At 42.4% G+C, this 26,765-nt stretch overlaps 1 protein-coding gene across 1 annotated transcript in view; it reads left to right on the top strand.

The window, feature by feature from the left end:
• Nucleotides 1–18,361: 18,361 nt before the first annotated feature.
• Nucleotides 18,362–26,765, top strand: part of AGPS (alkylglycerone phosphate synthase) — a 308,587-nt gene continuing 300,183 nt past the window's right edge. The window contains exon 1 of the mRNA XM_068245442.1: nt 18,362–18,621. Within this exon, the coding sequence (XP_068101543.1) occupies nt 18,482–18,621 (140 nt within the window). The 5' untranslated portion in view covers nt 18,362–18,481. The remainder of the gene's footprint in view (nt 18,622–26,765) is intronic.

The raw sequence follows: 26,765 nt of genomic DNA, 5'->3' as shown, positions 1-26,765 counted from the left end.
AAGAGTCTTGGCTCCCAACTAAAATCCTCACACCTTAACCAGGTTTACTACTATCACCACATTTACATTCTGATAGTTACTTATTGAATATTTTAAGCTCATTTATTATTGTACACAGGAAGGAAAACTCATTTGACTGTTGTATACCTTGTCCTGGAGAAGCATTACTCTGGTCAGTGTGGACTATGTTTTTAAGTAGTAGCGGCTCCAGCTTCATAATGTTTCGTGGGGGGCACAAATGGGCCACGATGGCTGGCTGGTGGGGCCCATTTGGGTGATCAAAATCGATATTTGTATGGCTACCTTTAGATATTTTTCGCCTAACTCAGGTGATAAAATTGGCTACTTGGCTAGTTTGCTAGCATGCTTTAATGTTTACTTGCCTTCAAGCTGCTCCTGTGTGAACAGATCACAGATATATACAGTGGGTTGCAAAAGTATTCGGCCCCCTTGAAGTTTTCCACATTTTTTTTTTTTTTTTTTTTTTTTTTTTTCTTTCTGCAAACAGTCAGCAACTCAACAAAAGCCATGTCCCAACCTGTTAACTTGGCTTCATCAGAGACCTCCTATAGTTGGGAGTAATTTGCATCATAGTTTGCGTTATTTATCTTTATTATATGGCAAGACAAAAAATAAAAAACAAATACTAAATCCTCAGAGTCCAATCCCACCCTCCCTCTACCGTCCCAAGTCCTTTCTAGGCCCCCCCTCCTCTTCCTATCTATACCTCATTACTGGCTACAAGGGCCTATTGCTTCCTTTACCATAACGACTAAAATCATAAGGCGGTAGATAACTCCCACCCCTTCTTTCACCTCTCACTTCATTCCTCTTAACACATCCATTCATCCTTTTACTCATACATTCCCCCCATCCAACCATCTATTTATTCCAGAGACTGGCCTCTTCCACCATTAATTTCAAGTTATAACCTACTATTCCATAATGTGCACATTTCTTTCCCTATTCTACAGGTAGGTTGTGTTCCATCTTCTACTTCTTCTGCCACCTCATTGCCTATTCCGTCCTCTAAAATTGTTGTCATCTCAGTTACCCATTCCTGAACAGATGGTGCTCCTTGTGTTTTCCATAATTTTATAATAAGTTTCCTCGCAATCGCTGTTCCTAGAATCAACAGTGACTCCCACACCTGACCCAATCCCTGAGTCTCATCCAGTACACCAAACAGGGCCCCCATAATATCTATAGTTAATTGCTTCGTAAACTTAGTTTTTAAAAAACATTCTACCTCCGCCCAAAACTTCCTCACTATAGGACACTCCCACATCATATGTACCAAAGTACCACATTGATTAGTACACTTCCAACATGTATCATTTGCTATTAGGCCACTACTTGCCATCCTTACCGGAGTAAAATACCATCTTGTTATGAGTTTGTATTGTATTAATTGAATACTTGTATCCGAAATGATCCAAGTTGAATGGAAGATCTTATCCCATATCCTCTTATCCAGTTTTAAGCCCACCTCTTTTTCCCATTTGGCCACATATGCGGGCAATGTCCTATGTGAGAGCTCATCTAATAAATTATTGATCTTTGATAGCGCCTTTGATGGTCTGAATCTACTCAAAAACCACTGTTCGTATGTGTTTATATCGTGTCTTAACGTTACATTTTTCCTTATATACCCTCTCCAGAAACTAATGAGTTGTACTTTGCTAAAGGTTGTTAACTCCCCTCTATCCAAGACCGATATGATATTTGGTTTTTTACAACCCATGATGTGGATAAGTCTCGTATCTGTATCTAATTTATTGGTTCTACACCAAGCTCTATCTCTGGCTGGAGCAAAATCCGGGTCAGCTGCGAGAGTCACCATTGGAGAGGAACCTTCAGTTAAGTTCCATTGCTTAATTATCCCAGAAAAGATTTCTAATGACGGAGTCAGCAATGGGTGCGAAGTGGATAGAACAGCTCGTTTAATTTTTTGTGGTACCCATGATTCAAATGACTCACGGTGCAGATCGTCACTCTCCAGTCTTACCCAAGTTCTACTATTATCATCAATTCTCAGTTCTAATACCCGTAGTAAGTGAACCCCCACATAATATCTGTATATATCCGGAGCAGCCAAACCCCCATACTTCTTTCCTCTCGAGATCATGGAGTACGACAATCTACGCCGTGTCCTGGACCAAATGAATTTTTGTAATATGGCGCTACATTCCTCAAACCACCTACCCGGGAGGGATATAGGCACACACTGCAATCGGAACAGTATCTTAGGTAGAATCATCATTTTAATAATCGCAATTCTTCCCAATATATTAAAAATTGAGCGGTCCCAGTTTTGTAATGTCACTTTACTTTCCCTCAAAATATTCCCATAGTTACAGTTGTACAGATCCTGCGAGTGTGCGCATATATTCACCCCCAGATATCTGATCGATTTTTTTTCCCATTGGAACCCGGAGTACTCCTCAATAGCTTCCTTTGTCTGTGACGAACAGCCCAGATCTAAAACATATGTTTTTTGTCGGTTTAGTTTGTAGTTAGTTTCTTTACTATATTCGGAAAACAAGTTCAGACATTTTTCCAATGAGTTTCTAGGCTCAGACAGAGTTAAGAGTATGTCGTCCGCGTAAGCTATTATCTTAACCTCTTCATTTCCCACTTTAATTCCTTTTATCTGAGAATCCAATTGCATGTTCCTAATTAATGATTCCAGACAGAGATTGAACAGCACCGGGGAGAGGGGACAGCCCTGTCGCACCCCGTTTGTTATCCCAAATGGTTCTGAGATATAGCCATTTACTTTTATTCTGGCTGATTGATTACTATATAATTGAGCTATTCTAGATATAAATAATGGCCCTAGACCAATCTTCTTTAATGTGTTTATCAAAAAGGATCTTGACACTCTATCAAATGCTTTCTCTGCATCTATTGCGACAAGTATTGCTTCTTTTTTACTGGCTCTAAATCTATGTGCGACATCAATGGCTGTATAGATATTGTCTTTCATATGTTTATTTTTCCTAAATCCTGACTGTTGTTCCCCCAGGACCAACTCCGCCGCCTCTTCCAATCTATTTGTTAATATCTTAGAGTAGATCTTAATATCACAGTTAATGATGGAAATCGGGCGAAAATCTGAACAATTCAAGAGTGATTTGCCCTCCTTTGGTATTAAGGAGATTATGGCTTCATTAGTTCTTTCAGAAAATAGCATCTCGCAATCATCTTCATTAACCATTGCACAAAAGAAAGGAGCCAAGGACTCTGAAAATTGTTCATAGAATTCCAATGGGAATCCGTCTTGCCCCGGGCATTTCCCCTTAGCAGAGGACTTAATTGCTCTCAGAAATTCTTCTTTCTCTATTGGGGCCTCTAGTGACTCTTTTAGCTCTTTAGTAATCTGTGGTATGTCAGTTTTATCTAAAAAAGGACACTCATTTTCTGTTCCCAAACTACTGTTTAGATTATATAGCTTTTGATAATAATGTACAAATGCTGTACCTATCTTTTGCGTTGAAATTTGAAGATCACCACTCTCATCCTCTATTTTTTCAATAAACACTATGCTTTTTTCTTTTTTTAGTAAGGATGCCATAATTTTTCCTGATCTATTCCTTCCAATTCGGTATTTTCTCCTAATATCTTTATAATATTTTAGACATTGATCATCTAATAACTTATTAATCTGAGTTCTGATAGTATTCCATTTTGACCAAACAGGTTCTCCCGGACTTTGTTTAAGAATTCTCTCCAATTTACTATACTCCTCCAATAACTTATTAAGCTCACTTTTTTTTTCTCTTGTTTTCCTTGAGTTTATTTTAATAAATATGCCTCTTAATACGCATTTTAGTGTGTCCCATAGTAACCTATGTGATATATCGGGGGAGCAATTAAATTCAAAAAATTCCTTTATAGCATCATGGATCTCTCCTATAACCTCTTTATCCTTTAGTAATTCTGTCTGTAAACGCCAGCTTTTAGGGCTGTGAATTTCACTAAAACCGTTTATGGACAGTCTCACTGGGGCGTGGTCTGAAAAGGATCGATTACCAATACTTATGTCTACTATGTCTTGGAGTTGGTCCTGGGGGATCAAAAAATAGTCAAGTCGCGAGAACATATTATGCGTTTCAGAGTAATAGGTATAATCCTTAATTCCCAGATTGAATATACGCCAGGCATCAACCAACTTATGGGATTTTATTAAATCCAGGCATACATCCTTCTCTTTTTTTGAAATATTCCCACCCCCCCCAGTGCTGTCCAAACCCATATCCATAGTCATGTTAAAGTCGCCTCCTATAATTATTTTCCCTTTTCCCCTCTGTTTTACTACACCCAAAAAATTTTTTATAAATTTAGTTTGTCCTTTATTCGGGGCATAAATATTGGCCAATGTCACTGTATGACCTTCGATTTTACCCAATACTATCAGATATCTAGCTTCCCCATCTTTATATATCTCCTCTGTCATAAAATTTAATTTCTTATGGAAGATGATCGAGACTCCTCTACTTTTTTTAACTGGATTTGCATTGTTTATGCAGGTCGTGTATTTTTTATTTAATAGGGATGGGATCTTCCCTTCTCTAAAATGTGTCTCTTGTAAGAAGCCTATATCAATATTGTTTCTATTTAATTCTTCTAAAATTCTATTCCTCTTTAATGGTGAGTTTGCGCCTCTCACATTCAGTGTTTCAATTCTTAGAACATTCATTTTTATTTATTATAGAAAGATTAGAGATCGGTGAGATAGGGGCCAGACCCAATTCATACATACTACCCATTCATTCCTCATGCAGCCAACAGCAAAGTCATTATCAAATGGTCGACCACACCAGATTTCTTTAAGTGGTCGACGTGTGTCTCTTAGACACTCTTGCCCACGCATTGATCTTACGGATCTCAATGCGTTGGCGATAGCTAGGATTGGTACTACCATGGAATGGCGGGGATCTCCTACTGTGCGCTCTTAGAGCGAGAAAGAGAGAGAGAGAGAGAGAGAGAGAGAAGCAGGGCAAGGAGACTCCTATTTACCAATTAATTTTCAATCAAGATAAGTTCTGTGGTCTCTCCCAACCCTCTATTTTTACATTGTTTAATCCTAAAAAAGATAGTACTTCAGCTATCGGGTCACCATCTTGGATAGAAAAACTTTTCCCATCTACGGTGATAAAAATTGATAGGGGGAAGCCCCATCTATAGCGACCTCCCTTTTGTTTTACAGCCTCTAGAATGGGCTTTAATAACCGTCTTCTTTGGATTGTTCGTATTGAATTATCATGGAACAGTTCAATATTGTATCCTTGGTACTGCAGCCGCCCCTTGGTCCTGGCGGTATTCATCAATTGCTCTTTTTTCTTAAAAAAATGTATTCTACATAATACATCAAAACTTCTCCCTGTACTGATAATTCTCTCTTTTCCTACACGATGCACTCTGTCGAGTTCAATAACTGCCGGGGTTTTTTCTCCCAGAATCTCTGCAAACATGTTCTGCACAGTAACATGTAGGTCCTGAGGGGGAACTGTTGCTGGAATTCCCCTGATCTTGATGTTATTCCGTCTCCCCCTATTCTCCAAATCATCCACTTTACAACTTAGGGCCCATAACTAGGAAAAGATCAATACAATAGAAGAAGCAAAGAAGGTTGAAGGAATCTCGGAAATAAAAATGAGAGAAATTCTAAAAGAATTCTCAATAGGGATACAATCAACAATGGTGGAAACGGTACAGACAGCCATTAAGGAAGCAGTGGTCGAAGAAATGAGACCAATTAAGGAAGCGATTGCAGGAATAACAGAGAGAATGGAGGCCTTAGAAAAAGAGGTGGAATTACTAGGCCCAGATACTAAACGTTTGTCAGAAAGATTACTGGCACAAGAACAACAGTTATGGGCCCTAAGTTGAAGTTTTCCACATTTTGTCACATTACTGCCACAAACATGCATCAATTTTATTGGAATTCCACGTGAAAGACCAATACAAAGTGGTGTACATGTGAGAAGTGGAGCGAAAATCGTACATGATTCCAAACCTTTTTTACAAATAAATAACTGCAAAGTGGGGTGTGCGTAATTATTTGGCCCCCTGAGTCAATACTTTGTAGAACCACATTTTGCTGCAATTACAGCTGCCAATCTTTTAGGGTATGTCTCTACCAGCTTTGCACATCTAGAGACTGAAATCCTTGCCCATTCTTCTTTGCAAAACAGCTCCAGCTCAGTCATATTAGATGGACAGCATTTGTGAACAGCAGTTTTCAGATCTTGCCACAGATTCTCGATTGGATTTACATCTGGACCTTGACAGGGCCATTCTAACACATAGATATGTTTTGTTTTAAACCATACCATTGTTCCCCTGGCTTTATGTTTAGGGTCGTTGTCCTGCTGGAAGGTGAACCTCCGCCCCAGTCTCAAGTCTTTTGCAGACTCCAAGAGGTTTTCTTCCAAGATTGCCCTGTATTTGGCTCCATCCATCTTCCCATCAACTCTGACCAGCTTCCCTGTCCCTGCTGAAGAGATGCACCCCCCGAGCATGATGCTGCCACCACCATATTTGACAGTGGGGATGGTGTGTTCAGAGTGATGTTCAGTGTTAGTTTTCCGCCACACATAGCGTTTTGCATTTTGGCCAAAAAGTTCCATTTTGGTCTCATCTGACCAGAGCACCTTCTTCCACATGGTTGCTGTGTCCCCCACATGGCTTGTGGCAAACTGCAAACAGGACTTCTTATGCTTTTCTGTTAACAATGGCTTTCTTCTTGCCACTCTTCCATAAAGGCCAACTTTGTACAGTGCATGACTAATAGTTGTCCTATGGACAGATTCCCCCACCTGAGCTTTAGATCCATAGGGGGTCTTAGGTTTAGGCACCAACAGGGGGGTCTTAGGTTTAGGCACCAACTGGGGGGTCTTAGGTTTAGGCACCAACAGGGGAGTCTTAGGTTTAGGCACCAACAGGGGGGTCTTAGGTTTAGGCACCAACTGGGGGGTCTTAAGTTTAGGCACCAACAGGGGGGTCTTAGGTTTAGACACCAACTGGGGGGTCTTAGGTTTAGGCACCAACAGGGGGGTCTTAGGTTTAGGCACCAACAGTGGGGTCTTAGGTTTAGGCACCAACTGGGGGGTCTTAGGTTTAGGCACCAACAGGGGGGTCTTAGGTTTAGGCACCAACAGGGGGGTCTTAGGTTTAGGCACCAACTGGGGGGTCTTAGGTTTAGGCACCAACAGGGGGGTCTTAGGTTTAGGCACCAACAGGGGGGTCTTAGGTTTAGGCACCAACTGGGGGGTCTTAGGTTTAGGCACCAACAGGGGGGTCTTAGGTTTAGGCACCAACTGGGGGGTCTTAGGTTTAGGCACCAACAGGGGGGTCTTAGGTTTAGGCACCAACAGTGGGGTCTTAGGTTTAGGCACCAACAGGGGGGTCTTAGGTTTAGGCACCAACAGGGGGTCTAGGGGTTAGGGATAGGTACAGGGAGGGTTTTTAACAAACGTAAATATAAGTTTCAGTTTACAAATAGGGAACATTAACGTTTTAAGAATTGCCGATCTCATACACATTATTTAGTGATTTATAAATTCTTAAAACACTATTTGTAAACGAAATTCTACACAATATTTCAATAAACGATAATACTGTTTATCGTTTACACCACGCGCCCTTTTTTCCCAACGCCCTTTTTTGACGTACGCACCAAAATCACATCACTGCCACCACTAGCCCTGTTCAGTCACTACTAGCCCTGTCCTGCTCCATGTGGCAGAAAATTGTGGAGGCATCATCCTGACCGACCCTCCACCCCACCCCTCACCTTTAAATTGCACTTTCATATGTGCCTTCCCTGGGAGAAGAAAGCATGTGTTCAAGTTCTGCTAATGACAAACCCAGCCCATCTGGTAGGATGGAGGAAATAAAAACCAAGTCATGGGCCACATGTTAGAAACCACAATTTTAGAGCATAATTAACTGATAATCTGACACCAGGATTGGTATACACTGATACAGAAATGCATTAATCTAGTTTGACATCATAGTCTGGTTGTCCAGCCTGTACTATGATAAATTACATTTACTGAAGCATTTATATTGCCATGCAATCATGGTGGAAAAAACCATTGCCAATTGCTTATTGGGAAGTGCTATAGGCTGCCACATATTCATGATACTGCAGAACTGCAACTACTACAGCAGATTGAAAAAGCTGTAAGTAAAAGTGAGGTCGTCGTTATGGGTGACTTCAACTGTCCAGACATCTATTTAGGATATTGAAGCTACTGATTCTGGAAAAAGTGGCAGATTTCTAGCCATACTACAGGACAGTTACTTAAAGATAAACTCCGACCAAGAATTGAACTTTATCCCAATCAGTAGCTGATACCCCCTTTTACATGAAAAATCTATTCCTTTTCACAAACAGACCATCAGGGGGTGCTGTATGGCTGATATTGTGGTGAAACCCCTCCCACAAAGAAATTCTGAGTACGTACTCTTGGCAGTTTTCTGTCTGTGAACCTTGCTGCATTGTGGCAAATAGCTGTTTACAGCTGTTTCCAACCGCCAAAAAAGCATGCAGCAGCTACATCACCTGCCAACAGTAAAAATGTCACCATGTAATAAATGTCAGAATGTAAATAAGGGATTTAAAAGATTTTGCAATGGGCAAACACTGACTAAATCATTTATACATAATTATTGTAAAAATGAAGCACTTTTTTATTAAATTATTTTCACTGGAGTTCCTCTTTAACTCAAGTGGTAACTGAACCAGCTAAAGGGAATGCACTACTGGATTTGGTCATTTCAAATACATCAACATTTGGGGAATAGCGTCACAATGTGATAACATTTGTTCTGGTGAGATTAACAGGTCATGGAGGAGCAGAACCACTAAAACTATGAATTTTAGGAAAGCAAAGTTTAATCATCTCAGGGATGGCAAACTTTTAAAAATATCTCTATGGATACTATGGTAAATATATTGCATTTAGAAACAAAACTTCTAGATGCTAAAAAGGAATGCTTATAAGGCCTAAAAACACCTTCTTCCACATGGTTGCTGTGTCCCCCACATGGCTTGTGGCAAACTGCAAACAGGACTTCTTATGCTTTCTGTTAACAATGCCTTTATTCTTGCCACACTTCCATAAAGGCCAACTTTGTACAGTGCATGACCAATAGTTGTCCTATGGACAGAGTCACCCACCTGAGCTGTAGATCTCTGCAGCTCGTCCAGTGTCACCATGGGCCTCTTGACTGCATTTCTGATCAGCGCTCTCCTTGTTCAGCCTGTGAGTTTAGGTGGATGGCCTTGTCTTGGTAGGTTTACAGTTGTGCCATACTCCTTCCATTTCTGAATGATCACTTGAACAGTGCTCCGTGGGATGTTCAAGGCTTTGGAAATCTTTTTGTAGCCTAAGCCTGCTTTAAATTTCTCAATAACTTGATCCCTGACCTGTCTTGTGTGTTCTTTGGACTTCACAGTGTTGTTGCTCCCAATATTCTCTTAGACAACCTCTGAGGCCTTCACAGAGCAGCTGTATTTGTACTGACATTAGATTACGCACAGGTGCACTCTATTTAGTCATTAGCACTCATCAGGCAATGTCTATAGGCAACTGACTGCACTCAGATCAAAGGGGGCTGAATAATTATGCACACCCCACTTTGCAGTTATTTATTTGTAAAAAATGTTTGGAATCATGTATGATTTTCGTTCCACTTCTCATGTGTACACCACTTTGTGTTGGTCTTTCATGTGGAATTCCAATAAAATTGATTCATGTTTGTGGCAATAATGTGACAAAATGTGGAAAACTTCAAGGGGGCTGAATACTTTTGCAACACACTATAAATTATAGAAAATACATTAGGCTGACAAAGATTTAAGCTGAATATAAAATCGTCAGGGATATAAAATCTAATGCAAATAAGTTTTAAAAGTATATCAACTATAAAAAAAGTAAACTGTATAGGACTTCTAAAAGGTGAGGTAGTAAACTCAATGGTGGACGACCAAAGTAGTGCACAGCTATTGAATGCTTGCTTTGCTACTGTCTTTGCAAGGGAAACATCACTTGTGACTCTCTTTCAAGTGGGATAGTTCCAATAGACTGGCGTACAGCCCATGTTTTTCCATTATTTAGGAAGGGCAAAAAACAAAACAAAAAAAAAAACGGATCGAGGGAATTAGAGACCTATAAACTTAACATCAGTTGTGTACAAACTATTTGAGGGTTTCTTAAAGGAGTCATCAGGGAAAACTTAATAAAATAAGTGCTATTTACCGGGGGCTTCCTCCAGCCCCAAGCTCCCAGCATGTCCCTCGTCGCAGCTCTCCCTGCAGCCGTTCGCCGCAGCTCTAGCCCGGTCCACGGCAATGACGTCAGGGCGACGTCCAGGTCAGTCTGTACTGCGCCTGCGCGGGCCGTAGTGGACTGCGCAGGTGCAGTAGTTCTGCGCCGTCTGCTCCGGCCCACGTGGCGGTGATTGACAGCGCCGCTCGCGCAGGCGCAGTACAGGCCGACCTGGAGGCAAGACCTTATATCAGGGAATAGGCAAATGCAGGGGGGGATTGCGACTGCCCTGAATCCCCCCTCAGACCAGGTGTACAGACCAGGCGTGTGTACAGAGCATGGAGCAGCAGCGTGTGTACAGACTACAGAGCATGGAGCAGCAGTGTGTGTACAGAGCATGGAGCAGCTCTGGGGAACTTCACAGAGTCAGGTATGAGCACAACCCTGTGCCCTGCTGTGTGAATGCTTCACTTTCCCCTTCATTGGCAATGTCAGCTGTCCTCATTATTATCTGTATCCAGACTGTTCCTGATCGATCCTGTTGTCGACCAGGAGCAGATCGGACATTTAGGAAATAATTATCAGATCCTGTCAGTTGGAGGGGAAATTGCATTATGTGTACCCAGCATAATGTCCTACCATATTATTATATTGTATTGTGCGTGGCTGAGGAAGACCTTTCAGGAATCCCATTGAAAATCCTGGGTTTGCCCCTGCAGAGAATAATCTATTTCTCAGCATTAACATGGATTTACTAAGGACAGGTCTCATTTAACTAATATGCTCAGCTTTTACGAGTTGGTGAATGCTAGTGTGGATATTGGGAATGCTGTAGATATGATATACTTGGACTTTGCAAAGGCCTTTGATACAGTTCCCCACTGCTGGGGACATTTCACCTAACCCTGGACCCCCACTCCCCCCTGCTAATAACACTGTTTGCAACAAGTCAAATTTCCCTTACTCTTACTGTAACCTTATTAATATTCCACTCCTTAACCCTACTCCCCCTCCTATCTTGGCTGTCCTCTGGAATGCCCGCTCAGTCTGCAACAAGCTGCCCTTCATCCATGATCTTTTCATTTCCAATGCTTTCACATTCTTTGGGATCACTGAAACCTGGCTGACCCCTTCTGACACAGTCTCACCTGCCGCCCTCTCCTATGGAGGTTTACACTTTAGCCACACTCCTAAACATGGTGGAGGGGTGGGCATTCTTCTCTCAGACAAATGCTCCTTCAAGCCTCTCACTCCTATTCCTTCTCTCTCCTTGCCATCCTTTGAAGTCCATACAGTCCGACTATACTCTCCCTCGAACCTCAAGATTGCAGTTATTTACCGCCCTCCAGGCCCTGCTTCTGTTTTCTTAGACCATTTCTCTGCCTGGCTTCTCCAGTTCCTGTCCTCTGACATCCCTACCATCATTATGGGTGATTTTAACATTCCTAGTGACACCAAGAATGCTGTCTCCAACAAACTTCTTTCACTCACTTCCTCCTATGGCTTGTCTCAGTGGTCCTCTACCTCAACCCACACTGATGGCTATACGCTTGACCTCGTATTCACTCGTCTCTGCTCTGTCACTGATTTTACTAATGATCCACTACCACTCTCTGACCATAACCTACTTCGCTTCTCTCTCTCCTCCTTTTTTCCTACCACCCTGGCACAAGCACGCTCACATATTCGCAGAAACTATTGCAATCTAGACATGCAATCCGTCTCTGATGCCCTGGCACCTCTCCTTACACAATCCTTCACTGACCCGGACTCAGCTGCTATACACTACAACAGCTCCATTACAAAAGTCATGGATGACTTCGCCCCTCTCGTCAATGTCCGCCCTCACCGTGTCAGTCGCCAACCCTCGATGACCAAAGACACTAAACAGTTAAAAAGATGCTCTAGAGCAGCGGAAAGGTGTTGGAGGAAAAGTAACACAAATGACGACTTCATCTCATATAAAATGTCCTACCATATTATTATATTATATTGTGTGTGGCTGAGGGAGACCTTTCAGGAATCCCATTGAAAATCCTGGGTTTGCCCCTGCAGAGAATAATCTATTTCTCAGCATTAACATGGATTTACTAAGGACAGGTCTCATTTAACTAATATGCTCAGCTTTTATGAGTTGGTGAATGCTAGCGTGGATATTGGGAATGCTGTAGATATGATATACTTGGACTTTGCAAAGGCCTTTGATACAGTTCCCCACTGCTGGGGACATTTCACCTAACCCTGGACCCCCACTCCCCCCTGCTAATAACACTGTTTGCAACAAATCAAATTTCCCTTACTCTTACTGTAACCTTATTAATATCCCACTCCTCCCCCCTACTCCCCCTCCTATCTTGGCTGTCCTCTGGAATGCCCGCTCAGTGTGCAACAAGCTGCCCTTCATCCATGATCTTTTCATTTCCAATGCTTTCACATTCTTTGGGATCACTGATACCTGGCTGACCCCTTCTGACACAGTCTCACCTGCCGCCCTCTCCTATGGAGGTTTCCACTTTAGCCACACTCCTAGAAGTGGGAATAAACATGGTTAATATGAGTAAAATAGAACTATTAATTTTCCCACCGTCTCTGGCCACCTCTCTGCCTGAAGTAACTATAAATGTTAATAACAATCCCATCCCAAAGCTCGGTGCTTGGGGGTAATATTCGACTCTTCTCTCTCTTTTATTCCTCATCTTAACTCCATAACCAGCTCCTGCCATCTCCAACTCAAAAATATATCTCGCATCCGTCCCTTTCTCACTTAAGACACAACCAAAATGTTAATACATGCTCTTATAATTTCTCGTCTAGACTACTGCAATGTACTACTTTGTGGACTACCTTCTAACAAACTGGCCCGCTCCAGTCGGTACTGAACTCAGCTGCTCGTCTCATTCATCTTTCTTCTCGATCTTCCTCTGCTGACCCTCTCTGTCAAGCTTTTCACTGGCTGCCAATTAACCAGAGGATCCAGTTCAAACTCCTAACCTACAAAGCTCTCCACAATCTCTCTTCCTGGTACATATCCTCACTAATTTCCAGATACAAACCCAATCGCAATCTCAGATCTGCACACGATCTTCTGTTGTCCTCCTCTAGAATCACCTCCTCACATTCACACTTACAAGATTTTGCACGCGCTTCACCCCTTCTCTGGAATCCCCTCCCACAACACATCCGTCACTCGCCAACCTTTGTTACTTTTAAACGCTCTCTAAAAACTCATTTGTTCCGACAAGCATATGCGCTACCTTAAGCCACTTCCCTTTGTCCTAAGACCAAATTGCACTCCTACTAGGTATCCTAAAACACACTGCCTTTATATATTTTATCGTACACTACCCCTCCTCTTGTTTCCCCCCATTCCCTTTAGATTTTATTCTCGCAAGGGCAGGGCTCTCTCCCCCTTTTGTGTCTTGGAAATCATTATACATTTTATTCATCATGTTACTTTTATCACTGTCATTACCACTTCTGTATTTTGTATTCTGTATGCTGTATCATTTTTTGTATTTTGTCATTAATTATGTATCTTGTATATTAGTGTACACCATTGTCTGTATTATGTACCCCAGGTTTGTTTCTTTGTACAGCGCCACGGAATATGTTGGCGCTTTATAAATCAATAATAATAATAACAGTCTGGAGCAGAAGTTGAAATGAATGGGGAAGAATATGTGTACATGGATAAGGAACTGGCTAATGGCCAGAAAGCTAAGAGTTGTGGTCAATTGATCATATTCAAAATGGGTGACTGTTAGCAGTGGGGTCCCACAGCAGTCAGTACTGGGTCCAGTACTCTTCAATCTATTTATAAATGACCTAGTAGATGCAGTGAAAGGTAATATTGCTATTTTTGCAAATGATAAAAAGTTGTACAGAATTATCAACACACAGGAAGCTAGTGACACATTGCAGATGGATCTGGATAGGATTGCTATATGGGCATGTAAATGGCAGATGAAATTCAATGTTGAACAATTTTGGTCATACAGTCTAGCACCATGCAAAATAAATAATAATTGATATACAGATGGGGGCATTAAACTTGGGGAGAGATTTAGGAGTACTCATTGACAACAAGATAAATAATTGTATTCAATGCCAAGCCGCTGCAGCCAAAGCAAATACAATTTTGGGATGGATTGAAAGGGAAATAGAAACTAGGGATGCTAGCATAATACTGCCCCTGTGGTAAAACAAGAATGACAGAGGCGCCAACAAGTATAAAATAGTTAAAATCCGCTTAAAAGGAGGGGTGCAGGTGGATGCACCACTCAAGTAAAAATAGACCAGCCAATAAGCCGTTAATTGATAACAGAGATATTTATTGGGGATTCTCCAAATATGCAACGCGTTTCACGGGCAAAAATCCCGCTTCATCAGGCAATCAGATAGGAGAAACACAATAGTGGGTCTATTTCTGGATAAAGCGCCTCAATAAGGAGGCGCTTTATCCAGAAATAGACCCACTATTGTGTTTCTCCTATCTGATTGCCTGATGAAGCGGGATTTTTGCCCGTGAAACGCGTTGCATGTTTGGAGAATCCCCAATAAATATCTCTGTTATCAATTAACGGCTTATTGGCTGGTCTATTTTTACTTGAGTGGTGCATCCACCTGCACCCCTCCTTTTAAGCGGATTTTAACTATTTTATACTTGTTGGCGCCTCTGTCATTCTTGTTTTACCACTGAATAGTCCACCCCGGGTGGAGGGGTTTTTTCCCCATTTTTTTCTGTCTACAGAGAGCGACATTTTTAACACCTGAGTGGGGTCAGGTTCCAATTGGCCCCACCTGCAGTTACAGTGGTTGCCTTTGAGGCGACCCAGACTTGTGAGTACATCCATCATTGATTTCATTTTGTCTCCATCTGATCATTGACATACTACACCATATTGGGCTCTCGGTCTCTCTGTTTTTTTTCTCTCCATAATACTGCCCCTGTTTAGCTCTCTTGTAAGGCTACATCTGGAATATGGAATTTAGTTTTGGGCACCACATTATAGGAGGTAAATTACAGTTTTGAAGCAGGTGCAGATATGTGCTACAGAACTGCTCAGGGGGATGGAAGGCCTCACTTACCAGGAAAGGTTAGACAAACTAGGCTTATTTAGTCTAGAAAAAAGATGCCTTAGAGATGATCTAATTAACATGTACAAATGCATCAGAGGGCAATATAAAAGCTTGGCAGAAGAGCTTTTGGTCCCTTGGCTTGTGCAAAGGACTGGGGGCATGATCTGCGTGTGGAGGAAAAAATGATTTTGGCATTTATTTAGGAAATTATTCTTTACAGCACGAGCGATTAAAATTGGAATGACATGTGATGGTGCAGGCTGATGTACCTATAACAAATATTTTGCAAACAAACAATTTAAATAGTCAGGGATGGATTCTCTGACTAAGCCGGTGACACTACCTGATAGTACCAGCAGAGCTGCATAACTCCCTACTTTATGACTCTAGAAAGTGGGGCATAAGATTTTGTCTGTGAAAAAAAATTGAGTGGCTGAATCACACACCCGAAACAAGCATTCAGCTAATCCAGTCTGATAGGGCTGGTTCAGACGGACGTTTGCAGAGCGTTTACAGCCAGCGTTCAGGGCTTGGTGTTAAACGCTCCCATTCAAGTGAATGGGAGCGTTTGTACCAAGCTTTCAAGCGCGTTTACACAAACGCGGCGTTTGGGTCCCGATTTTCTCTGGCGTTCAAGGAGCCCCTGGAAGCTACATGTAGCTTCCAGGGGAGGTTAACCGCGACGGCTAATGTCCCCCTAGGGGAAGAAAAAACGCGACCGCATCCAAACGCACGCGAACGCTGCTGAACGCGACGCCAGCAAACGCAACGCCTCCAAACGTCCGTCTGAACCAGCCAGTCAGAGCACCTGATCTGCATGCTTGTTCAGGGGCTGTGGCTAAAAGTATTAGAGACACAGGATCAGCAGGAGAGTCACAAAACTGGCAGTATATTAAAAGGAAAAATACATATCCTTCTTAGTTTAGGCTCCCTTTAACTAGAAGCTGACAGCCATGATATGTAGCCAGTCGGTACAGAGGTGTGGTTTCAACAGGTAAGGCAGTCAGACCCATCCCACCACTACATGGGTAATCTTAGTGCAATCCCCAGGTGACATAACAGGCCATGGTTCTGACTATGTGCTGGGAACAGAGAACAAGTGTGGTGTTATCCACGTTGCCATAGCAATGCGTGCATTAACCCAATAATGCACATGGGTGGTGCTCCCCAGGCAATAGTAACAGTAAACTTACAATGCTCTGCCTGTGCACAGCAACTTTACCGTAGTTTTGTGTCTAATCAACCCGTTTATGGAAACCATCGATAATTACCTTTCGATTACTTACCATCCCACAAATCTGATCAAATGATCGTATCTGAGGAAAATATTGTACTCTTAATTCATACCTTTAAGATGGCCGCTAACTGTCCAATTTTAAGTGAAGAATTGTTTGAACGAATAGATAATTGTGATTAGACTGGCTAAAAATGAACTCTGTTGATGTTACCAATCGACTGTGAACAAATCTTAAAGCGATCTTTCAACGGCAATTTTGTCGACTGGAAAAAAAAAGTTTTCATAATCGTTTGTGATGGATAAGAAGTACAGTTTGGTTTATTGATGGTGAAATAATCAATGTATTACAACATGTTATTTCCACTATTTGGTTGGCCAAATAACGGGGGCGTAGTTTACTACAACCTATTGGAAACCTAGCAGTTCAAGAGGGTGCCATACACCCAATCACGTAAGCAGAATTTCCCTTTGAGGTTTCCTCTTTTTTAGTTGCAAAGTGCTGACAAGTAATTTTAAAAATAATTTGAAAAAGTATCTCCTATGACAAAACTCAGGAGAAAAAGTGAATTGCATATGGACCAGTGGCCAAGTTTTCTCCTAGGAGATCATTTTTCATGTTCTTTTTAGAAAACTTTTCAGTGCTCCACAATTGAAAAAGTACGAAAAATTAGACAAGAAAGTACTTGCTTGCTGATAGCTCCAAGGACAGGTGCAAGGTAAAAAATAAACAGGATATACTTACCTAGGGCTTCTGTCCCTCGCTGCAGCTCCGGCGTCCTAGGATCCCGTCCGTTGAAGATGCCGACATCGTCAGGTCGGCACCTTCTGCATCTGTGCCAGCACGACGGCCGCACCGCTCGCGTTCACGTGGCATGGAGTGTTCTGTGCAGAACGCTCCAGGCCACTTAAAGGGGAACTGAAGTAAGAGGTATACGGAGGCTGCCATATTTATTTCCTTTTAATCAATACCAGTTGCCTGGCATCCTGCTGATCTATTTCTCTGCAGTAGTATCTGAATAACACCAGAAACAAGCATGCAGCTAGTCTTGTCAGATCTGACATTAATGTCAGAAACACCTGATCTGCTGCATGCTTGTTCAGGGGCTATGGCTAATAGTATTGGAGGCAGAGGATCAGCAGGAGGGCCTGACAACTGGCATTGCTTAGATGGAAATAAATATGGCAGCCTCCATATCCCTCTAACTTCATTTGACCTTTAAGCACTCGCACAAGCGGTGCGGCTGTGCACTTGCGCAGAAGATGCCTGGCAAGGTCGGCATCTGCAATGGAGGGGATCCCAGGACACCGGAGCTGTGATGAGGGACAGATAGGCTGCAAGTGGCTGGATGAAGCCCCAGGTAAGTAAATCCTGTTTTTTTTTTTTTTTTACCTTGGTTCTGTCCTTTCAAAGAGCATTTTATAAGATGTGAAAATATCACCAATGACTTGGATCAGGCCAGGCCCAGTGTGTTTTAGGTTATATTTAATAAGTATGCGTCCTATACATAATCCCTTAGAATGCAGCATCATGTGCAATGGAACGTAAAAAACAAACGTAGTGAATCTCTGTGCAAGCAACCATTCCTACACAGAATACACAGGACAAGACTGTCTGGGCGTAGGGTGTTTCTATCCCCTCCAGCCACACAGGTGAGGTGAGTGACTAGGAAGTAGCGGCAGCACTAGAATGAGCTGGTCATGTGATGCCGAGCCTTCTCCTCTCCTCCCCTCCATGCAAGAGAATCAGGAAGCGAGGACCAGAGAAGAGAACGGCGTTCTGTGGTTGCTACGCAACGGCGGCCGCGCTGCATTGTGGGACGTCAGAGAATGCCCACGCTGTGACCTCTCCCCTAGGCCCCCCTCCGCCGCACAACACGGAAGCATGGAGAGCGCCCAGGGTAGCCCGGTGTCTGCCTGCTCACAGCGCCGGCTGAGGGTCCTGTCCGGCCACCTGAAGCTCGGAGCCGCCATCTCCCTCAGCGAGTGCAAGGCCCCGGCGGTGGCCAGCATCCCTAGGAAGCGGTAGGTGTGGTGGGTGAGGGCAGGGTGCGGTCCTGGCATGTTAGCATAGGAGCCAGGGGAGTACATCACCGGCACCTGCTGCTGGAGGAGCATCCCAGGCTGTGCTCTACACGAGCTCCCTCCATCTCCTGGGGAACTGCTGCTCCCAGCCTGCCCTGGTGGGGACTCCTGTCCTCTCTCAGCATTGCTGCAACCCAAGGGCTTGCAAACTTAGCAGTCATCTGACCTGCTGGAGTTTGGGGTAGCATTCAACTGTGTGTAATTTAATATTTTGTTTGGGTCCAAGTCAGGTTACTCCAGGACAACCTGTCATAAAGGAGACCTGAAGTGAGAGGAATGTGGAGGCTGTATGTTGGTGCTGTATTTAGGCAAAACAGAACATTTATATTGCTCTTTTCCACTGGTCTCAAAGCTCCAGAGCTGAAGCCACTTAGGGGGCTTTCCACGGGCAACCAGGATCATTAGGGACCTTGCCCAAAGACTCCTTACTGCTCTACATATAGGCCGGAGCTGCGATTCGAAACCCTAGTAAAAGTCTCAAATCTAACATCAGAGGCAACACCCTTATCAGTACGCTATCCAGCTATCTGAAGTTTGACTTTCACACTGCCTTTTAATCTATTGTGCCTGGAATTAGTGTGGGATACATTGGAATGTTGGACAAGGCTAATCAGATTTGGAACTGAACGAGTTTGGGTGATAGTTTGTTATTGCACCACAGGAAGCAGAACCAGATATTTGTACACCGCTAATCAGGTTTGGAAACAAATTATACCTGACAGCTGATCAATCAAATCAATGAAGCTGTTAGGTAACATTTCTTAGAGTACATTTGAAATCGGCGCCGGTAGACTTGGCCGCAGGATACAGCGGTATATGGCTGATCCTGATTCTGCACAAGTCCGGGCCGTTTTAATTACTATCCCCCCTCCAGGCCGCCATGGATAGTGGGGGAATGAAATAATTCAGCTTCCAGCGATTGCTGGAGGCCGAATTATTGTGTTTTTTTTTAAGCAACTTCAGCTCCGTCTTCTGACGGAGTCGGCGTTACTCACTGAGCGCCGCTATAGGGAGTTGACACTTATTTCTAAAAAAAACTGCTGTGTTGAATTTCAGAATACATAACTTTTGACAGCTTACAGGTAACTAAGTTCTGCACTATGCAAGTGACCACTTCATAACTGTATTGTAGCAGTGCGATCGTTTACTACTTATTGAACAGTGTATGCCTGGCTTTAGAGGGATAGTGCCTAAATAACAGCCAGTTGTGTAACATTTTATGAAGTAGTCATCAGTGGTGTGTTCCATATTCCTCTGAGGTTAGTACATATGGATAGCTGAAATGGTTGATTCACTACCTGTTGGCTGCTTCCGTGTGTTCAAAACCAATACAGCAACATCTGGGCAGATGTAACGTTGCCTGGTTTCAAACTGGCCAATGACCACCAGTAAATCACCACCTGGCAGCGGCTACCATCATTTTCTCATGTGGAAAACCTCACTGGGCTGCATGTGTTGCAATTGTTGGGTGGCTGAACCACGCAGTTCAAGTACCCCTCTGAACCTGCCTTTACTAAACATCTTCTATTTCAGTTTTGTATTTTATACATCTTGGTGTTTTGTATTTAAATGGCAAACGTGTTGACTATCCTTGATTTCTCAAGACCATTCCAGATTTTGGGGAATTGTTCCTCTTTTGTTGTTTTTATTGGGCTTTGTTAGGTACACAAGATACAATTTTCTGTTAGATGTACCTGTCAGATTGATTTTTTTTGTTTTTGTTTTCCAACATGTCTGATTTTAATTTCGACCATAGTTGTAGGTGTGCCAGAGACAGTAGTAATAAGTGTTATATCTCTCATCTGTTCTTTATTAGTAGACTGATAAGAAAATGAGGCTAAAGGGGCCCATACACTCAGCGGAATATCGGCCGATCGATCGAAAATTTGTGGCCGATTTCGATTGAGTACAATCCATCTGACGTGATGGAAAATCTAGGTGGATCTGTTGAGATGGCTTATCATTTTGCATTGGACCTAATGGAAATCTGATGGCAAACAAATGCCATCAGATTGATTTTCAATAGATTTCATACTGAAATATTGAAAATCTGTTCCTAGTAAAAAAAAAAAAAATTCCTAAACACATCAGATAGATCAGAGATCTATCTGATGATCTAACGAGTGTATGGCCACCCTAATTCCAATTACTTGCAACTTGCAGGTGGTAGCTATGCACTAAAGGATAATGTCTCATTGCATCAAATCTCTCCCTTATCTGAAAACCATTGGGGGGTAGCGATTGTTTAGAGCTGGCATGGTTTAGGTGAGCCAGCGAAACAGTCCATAGGGAACAGTTCTATAATCACAGCAGCATCTACAACTTGAAACATTCACTGTTCCAATAGTGTGGGCGTATTATGGCTACAACCTATCTGAAACCTAGCGGTTTGAGAAGGCACTGTCCACCCAATCACTTTAGTGGAATTTCTCTGGCTCACCTCAACCTTACTAGCACTGACTGTTTTACTGCCTTGCTTCGTTTAGAAATTGAATAAAATCCTTTAATGATGCATTATATTCCTTGAATACATTTTCCTCTGCTTTATTTAAATTGTTCACGCAGACTGCATGAGCCATCAAAAGGGAGGCAGACTGAGTGATCACATGGTAGTCAGCAGATTCAATTTTGACTCAACTTTATTTAACAGTTTGAACTGAAGTTTTCATATGGCTGGATTAGACAGAAGAAAATCTTTTCAGGATAACAAAGGGTGTCTACGCTCTTATTAAATTCTTCAATGTATAATGGATGGATTCAAATGCAGGAAACTGGTAAAAGTTCATTTTCAAATAAAAGTTGTGTTTGGACACTGTTGCAATAATCCAGCACTTTCCTTCCTGTTGCCGCACTGTACTTTTCTCTTGTAATAACTCTGGTTTTGACTGTCGCACTTCCTTTAGACATTGTTGCGCCTACGCCTTATTCCATATGATGTGCAGCTTATTTCACTTGCCTTTAGTTATCTTTTAATTGATAGTTGTAAAATTGTAGTTTTAATCTTAGCTGCGCTAGGTTATTGGGAACGCCCAGAGCTCTTTTAACAGCCTGAAGCAGCTGTACATAAACTCTACTTGGCAGCATTTTTTACTATGAAGTTTTAAGTGTAGTTTGAACTACAATTCCCTGGCAAAATCCTATGTATGCAGTGCAGCAATGGGCAACTTCTGCTAATTGCACTGCAGAGGACCTCAGCAGACTCCCAATTTAAATTGCATGTGGAACTCAAGTGCTTGGTGAGAGCGGAAACAACAGTTATTATACAGCGTTATGTAGTGTACATATCATTATGACACCTGCAATCATGATTTACGAGGTTACAATGGCTGATAAAATCCAGACTCTAGACTTAGTGGTTATAAAGCAGACTAAAGTTGAGAACTAAACCCAGGTGTATGTTATTTAAATGTTCGCGACCTTTGCATTTATCAGAAAATTCACTGGATAAGCTGTGGGCACCGGGATTCTTCACTTCTTGCAACTAGCAGCTGCTTTGCTGCATCCGCTCTGTACGGTTCCCCATGTGTCATGTGACCCAATGTGGGTCAGGTGACACATCATGAACAGTATGAGGATGCTGCCGATGCTCTGCATAATTAGAGAGGTACACCACCCTTCCCCATGCAAGCACGCATGTGCAGTCTGCTATGATCTCATTTTGACATGCTGAATTATGCTTTGTTGGAGCTGCTGAACTGTAAAAGGACTGTTCACAGTCAGAGGTATGTCATGAACTCAAATGTATGTTCACATTCCAAATGCAACTGCACCCAATTCAGTATCTTGCCAGCACACCTGTGCTTTCAGCTGAGATACACAAAGGAATGAGCTAGGCTGCCTGAGGCCTGGTTTTCATGGACATTTTTCACTCATGTGAAATCTACGTTCCTGTAAATGTGGCAGTACACGAGTGTTTTTAGATATCTTGTTTACCGCCATCACATTAAATGCCAACATTCAGCTTTCAAGCCCAGTTGAACTGGAGTGTAAATACATGACATGTGGGTGGCCAAAATGCTGCCTTTGTCTTTTGAACTTGTGTGTTTTCTGATCCTATCATTTAAATACAAATGAAGGTACTTATCCGTTAGCCGGGCGCATCCGGCAGGTGGCGATAAAACTCCACCAGAGTTAAATCTTTCCCTACTATCCATGGCGGCCTGGAGGGGGAATAGTAATTAGCGCCACCTGCCGGATGCGCCCGGCTAACGGATAAGTACCCAAATGAACATTGACATAAGTGATTAGGAGAATATGTACAATATTTGCACTTTTCTAGCAGTTTGATGTTTGTGCACACACCTTAGCCCCGGAACCCACTAGGAATCACAGCATCCTAGTAAACTGTACAGCGCTTCCGATTTGCGGTTTATTTTTTTAAAATAAAACTTTATTATACTTGCCATTCTTTTTTCCGTCTGTAGCCCCCCCCCCTAATGGAAGAAGTCATAGGTGCTTCTCTAGGACCAATCAGAGAAGCACCTGTGACCTCTTCCTTTGGGGGATGGAGCTACGGACGGAAAAAGGAAATCAAGACATCAGGTATTTCAACTTATATCACACAATCACTTGGCCCCCCAAAGTGCTGCATAACTTTGATAAGCGATTTTATGTAGCTCTTATATACTTTGCATTGAGCGCTAACGCGCTCAAAATGCTGCATGTCCTGCGATTACTCCTAATCGCAATCATACTAATGTGTTCCCACTCACTTTTTTTCATTGGTCAAGCGTATTTGGTAATCGCCAGTGTTCATCCCAAAATGCTGCTAAAAACATCGTAGTGGGTTCCAGCCCTTAGAGCTATTTGTTGAAATCTTTGCAGTACATAATGTCCCGGAGGGACATCTATTATGTTCTCTTTAATTAAAGAGGAGCTGTCAGCCATACTATCTCAGAAAAAAACACATAAGTAGATAAATATTTGCTCTACTTACATAATAGATGTATTGTACTAATATTTTGATTTCAGTAAATTTCATACAGTAAATAAAGATAATTCTGTTCCTGTCATTTTGTCATCTTGGATTCCCTCTGATTGAAGCCAATCCTGATGTAATTTCCTCCCTTAGGCCTTGTTCACATTATAAATCGCTGAGCGATTTATTGAACATTTTTATTTTTTTAAAGCGCTTTGCGCGAAGAAAAGCGCATTTCCAAAGCGATTCATTTTTTCACTTCCTGACGTCAGTACTTATTTAACAGATAAAAGTAGAGAATTGATTTTGGATTTTATGCCTGACAGATACTCTTTGATGAAACGTCAAGATCCGCACCGTCAAAGGTAATATCTTTATTGAAGTGCAAAAATTAAAACATGATAAAAAGAGTGGGTCAAAGGTGACGCACAGGCGTTTCGGACTTCCACAGTCTTTTCTCAAACCTTCATGGACCCACACTGGCTGTGTGTCACCTTTGACCCACTCTTTTTATCATGTTTTAATTTTTGCACTTCAATAAAGATATTACCTTTGACGGTGCGGATCTTGACGTTTCATCACATACTGCTTGTTGCTCCAAAGTGGATCTCTGCACGTCTACTCACTACATTGGTGCTGGAACAAATCTGATAGCATGACAGATACTCTTTAACACAATAGTGAAGTCACACTTTAAGGTGTACCCAAAGCGACATGATGAGATAAACGTGTATGTAGAGTGCAAAACATGTTAATAACCAGGCTGTTTTACTTGTTTTATTTTGGTGCCTGAAAGAGTTCATTTTCAGGCATGGAAGTGGCAGCTTCTGTCTTGTCGGTACCTTGTCGGAAATATAGTATGTATCACTGATAAGCAAATTACAGCCATAAAAATTTTCCTGGCAGAATACAACTTATGAAAGGGAGTTAGAAAAAGGTCAATAGTTCATATATTTTTATCTTGGGAGACTTAAAGGAAACTAGAGATGATTTAAATTAAGTTTTATACATACCTGGGGCTTCCTCCAGCCCCATGCGCACCGATTGCTCCCACGGTGTCGTACTCAGCCTTCTGTATCGCCGGTACCGGGTCTCGTAACTTGGGGAGGAAGCCCCAGGTATGTATAAAACTTTAATAGGCTACCACTGAGCAGAGACAAAAACAAACTGCGTTGTAAATATTTAAACATAAAATAAAACCATGTCATATAAAAAAGGTCATTTTTAGGAGTAGGATAAATACAGGTTATCTCATTTCCCCCCCCCCCCCCCCCCCCCCCCGTTTTTTTTTTTCCTCCTCGGGTTCACTTTAAATACAGATAGTCCCTGATTTACAACACCCGACTTACAAACGACCTTTCAATATGAACAACCTGAAAATGTGGAATTTTATTCTGTGGGAACGAGCCAAAATTTTGATTCAAAAAGACCATGTCGTTTTTGAGAAAATCTGTTTTTAAAAATTGAAAGAAAAAAATGTTTTCTAAACTGGTAAAATTACAGTACATTTTACTTTGGTACACTAAGGGCACAGGGGGACAGAAGTGGCACAGAGAGGGACACTGAAGACGGGGTACAGTGGTGACGCACAGGGGGCAAAAAGGAGGTACAGGGCACAGAGATTGCACAGTGTTTTGAATGAACCTGTAGTCCGTATCTCGTTAGTATCTCGTTTGTTAAACGGAGACAACCTGTATATGAATACAGTGCTTAGGTAGCTAAGTTTAGATATGTTGCTAGAATTGCCCAAAGGTTGTTCTGTCACATTTGACCAGCATGAGATTTCCCTTGGAGGCTGCATCTCCAGTCGTTATGCACCAGCAGCTATTCTTATTCAGTTGTGTGTAACAATTCCAACACACCCATATGCCCAGCCTGTTTAACAGTTACGTGTTTAAACAGAAGGGTGTGATCTGTTGAGAAAATCCAGTTTTTTTTACTAATTTACTCGTGAGAATGTCGTCATACTGGTCCCTCTGCCTCATCACACTTTCACAGCCTTTTCCAGCATTTAGCATGTGTAATGCAGCATTTGATCTGCTGCTTATGTAAGATTATAATTTATAAGGAGTGAAAAGCATTACCAGCCAATAGCCCTGAAGGAATTTGTGTAGGAAATAACTGTGCAGAACAATCAGAGTTTTGAGAGCAGAGGTGGAACAATCAATGTATTGTGTTCTCCACAGAGCGGTCACATAGTGAAGCTTGAGACAGGCCAGTACCGATCTGTCTTCATACCCTTTTGTTTGCAGTGGACAATCCTTTCCACAAGTCATCAGCAGCAGACCAGTATAAGCATTAGTATCATCTAGAGCCTAGGCTCTAAACATATACATGTTCCCCAGGGGTACTAATGTGTTCCAAGGGTCCCTAAACTTTTCAGTCCATTTTGAGATTAAAAAGTAATTGATTAATAAACAAAGCTGAATAACTTTTCTTAGTTAAAAGGGCCCTGAGCAGTGGAAAATGAATGGAATCAGGACACCTGAGGCTTCCTCTAGCTCCCCGTAGCCCGCGAGGTCCCCTGGCATCCAAATCAAAGATAGCTTTATTGGCGTTGCCAAAGCAAGGGGAAAAGGGGGACATGGAAGGGGGTGGGGTAGGTGGCTAATGGCTAAGCAGTCTGTGGACATTTGTAGGTTTTCAGTTCCGTTATGCTCCTCTGTCTGTGGCATGCTGGGACATAGGGCTTGATTCACAAAAGCATGTTAACTGATTGCACAGCAGTTATCACGCAATCTGCTGCGCATGAAGGTTTGCGCGCATAAAGGATTACGCTGAGGGATAAACGTCGATTTGCACGTGATCGCACGCAAACCTTCGTTTAAACACGAACGTAATTCTTTAGGCACGCAAACCTACGTGCGAGGCAGATCGCATGATAACTGCCGTGCTATTAGTTATCACGCTTTTGTGAACCGAGCCCATAGTGTGCAGCGACTGTCACTGTGGATTCCTCTGCTCCAGGGGTCTAGTCCTGGAAAAAGAAGTGAGTGGACTTACCCTAAAAACCTCTGCGCCGCGCCAAAAATGGGCGTGGTTAAGCATAGCGTGGGCGTGGTCATGGGTGGGGCCAAATATACATGGCCTTAGCAGTGGTATAAAAGGTCTGCCAGGGGAAGTTTGAGCTCTGTCGTAGAGTATCCCCAAAAAGTAGATGTAATCT

Source organism: Hyperolius riggenbachi, chromosome 7 (assembly GCF_040937935.1).
Source record: "Hyperolius riggenbachi isolate aHypRig1 chromosome 7, aHypRig1.pri, whole genome shotgun sequence".
NCBI lineage: Eukaryota > Metazoa > Chordata > Amphibia > Anura > Hyperoliidae > Hyperolius > Hyperolius riggenbachi.
The sequence above is the reverse complement of the archived record's forward strand: the minus strand, read 5'-3'. Positions and strand labels throughout refer to the sequence as shown.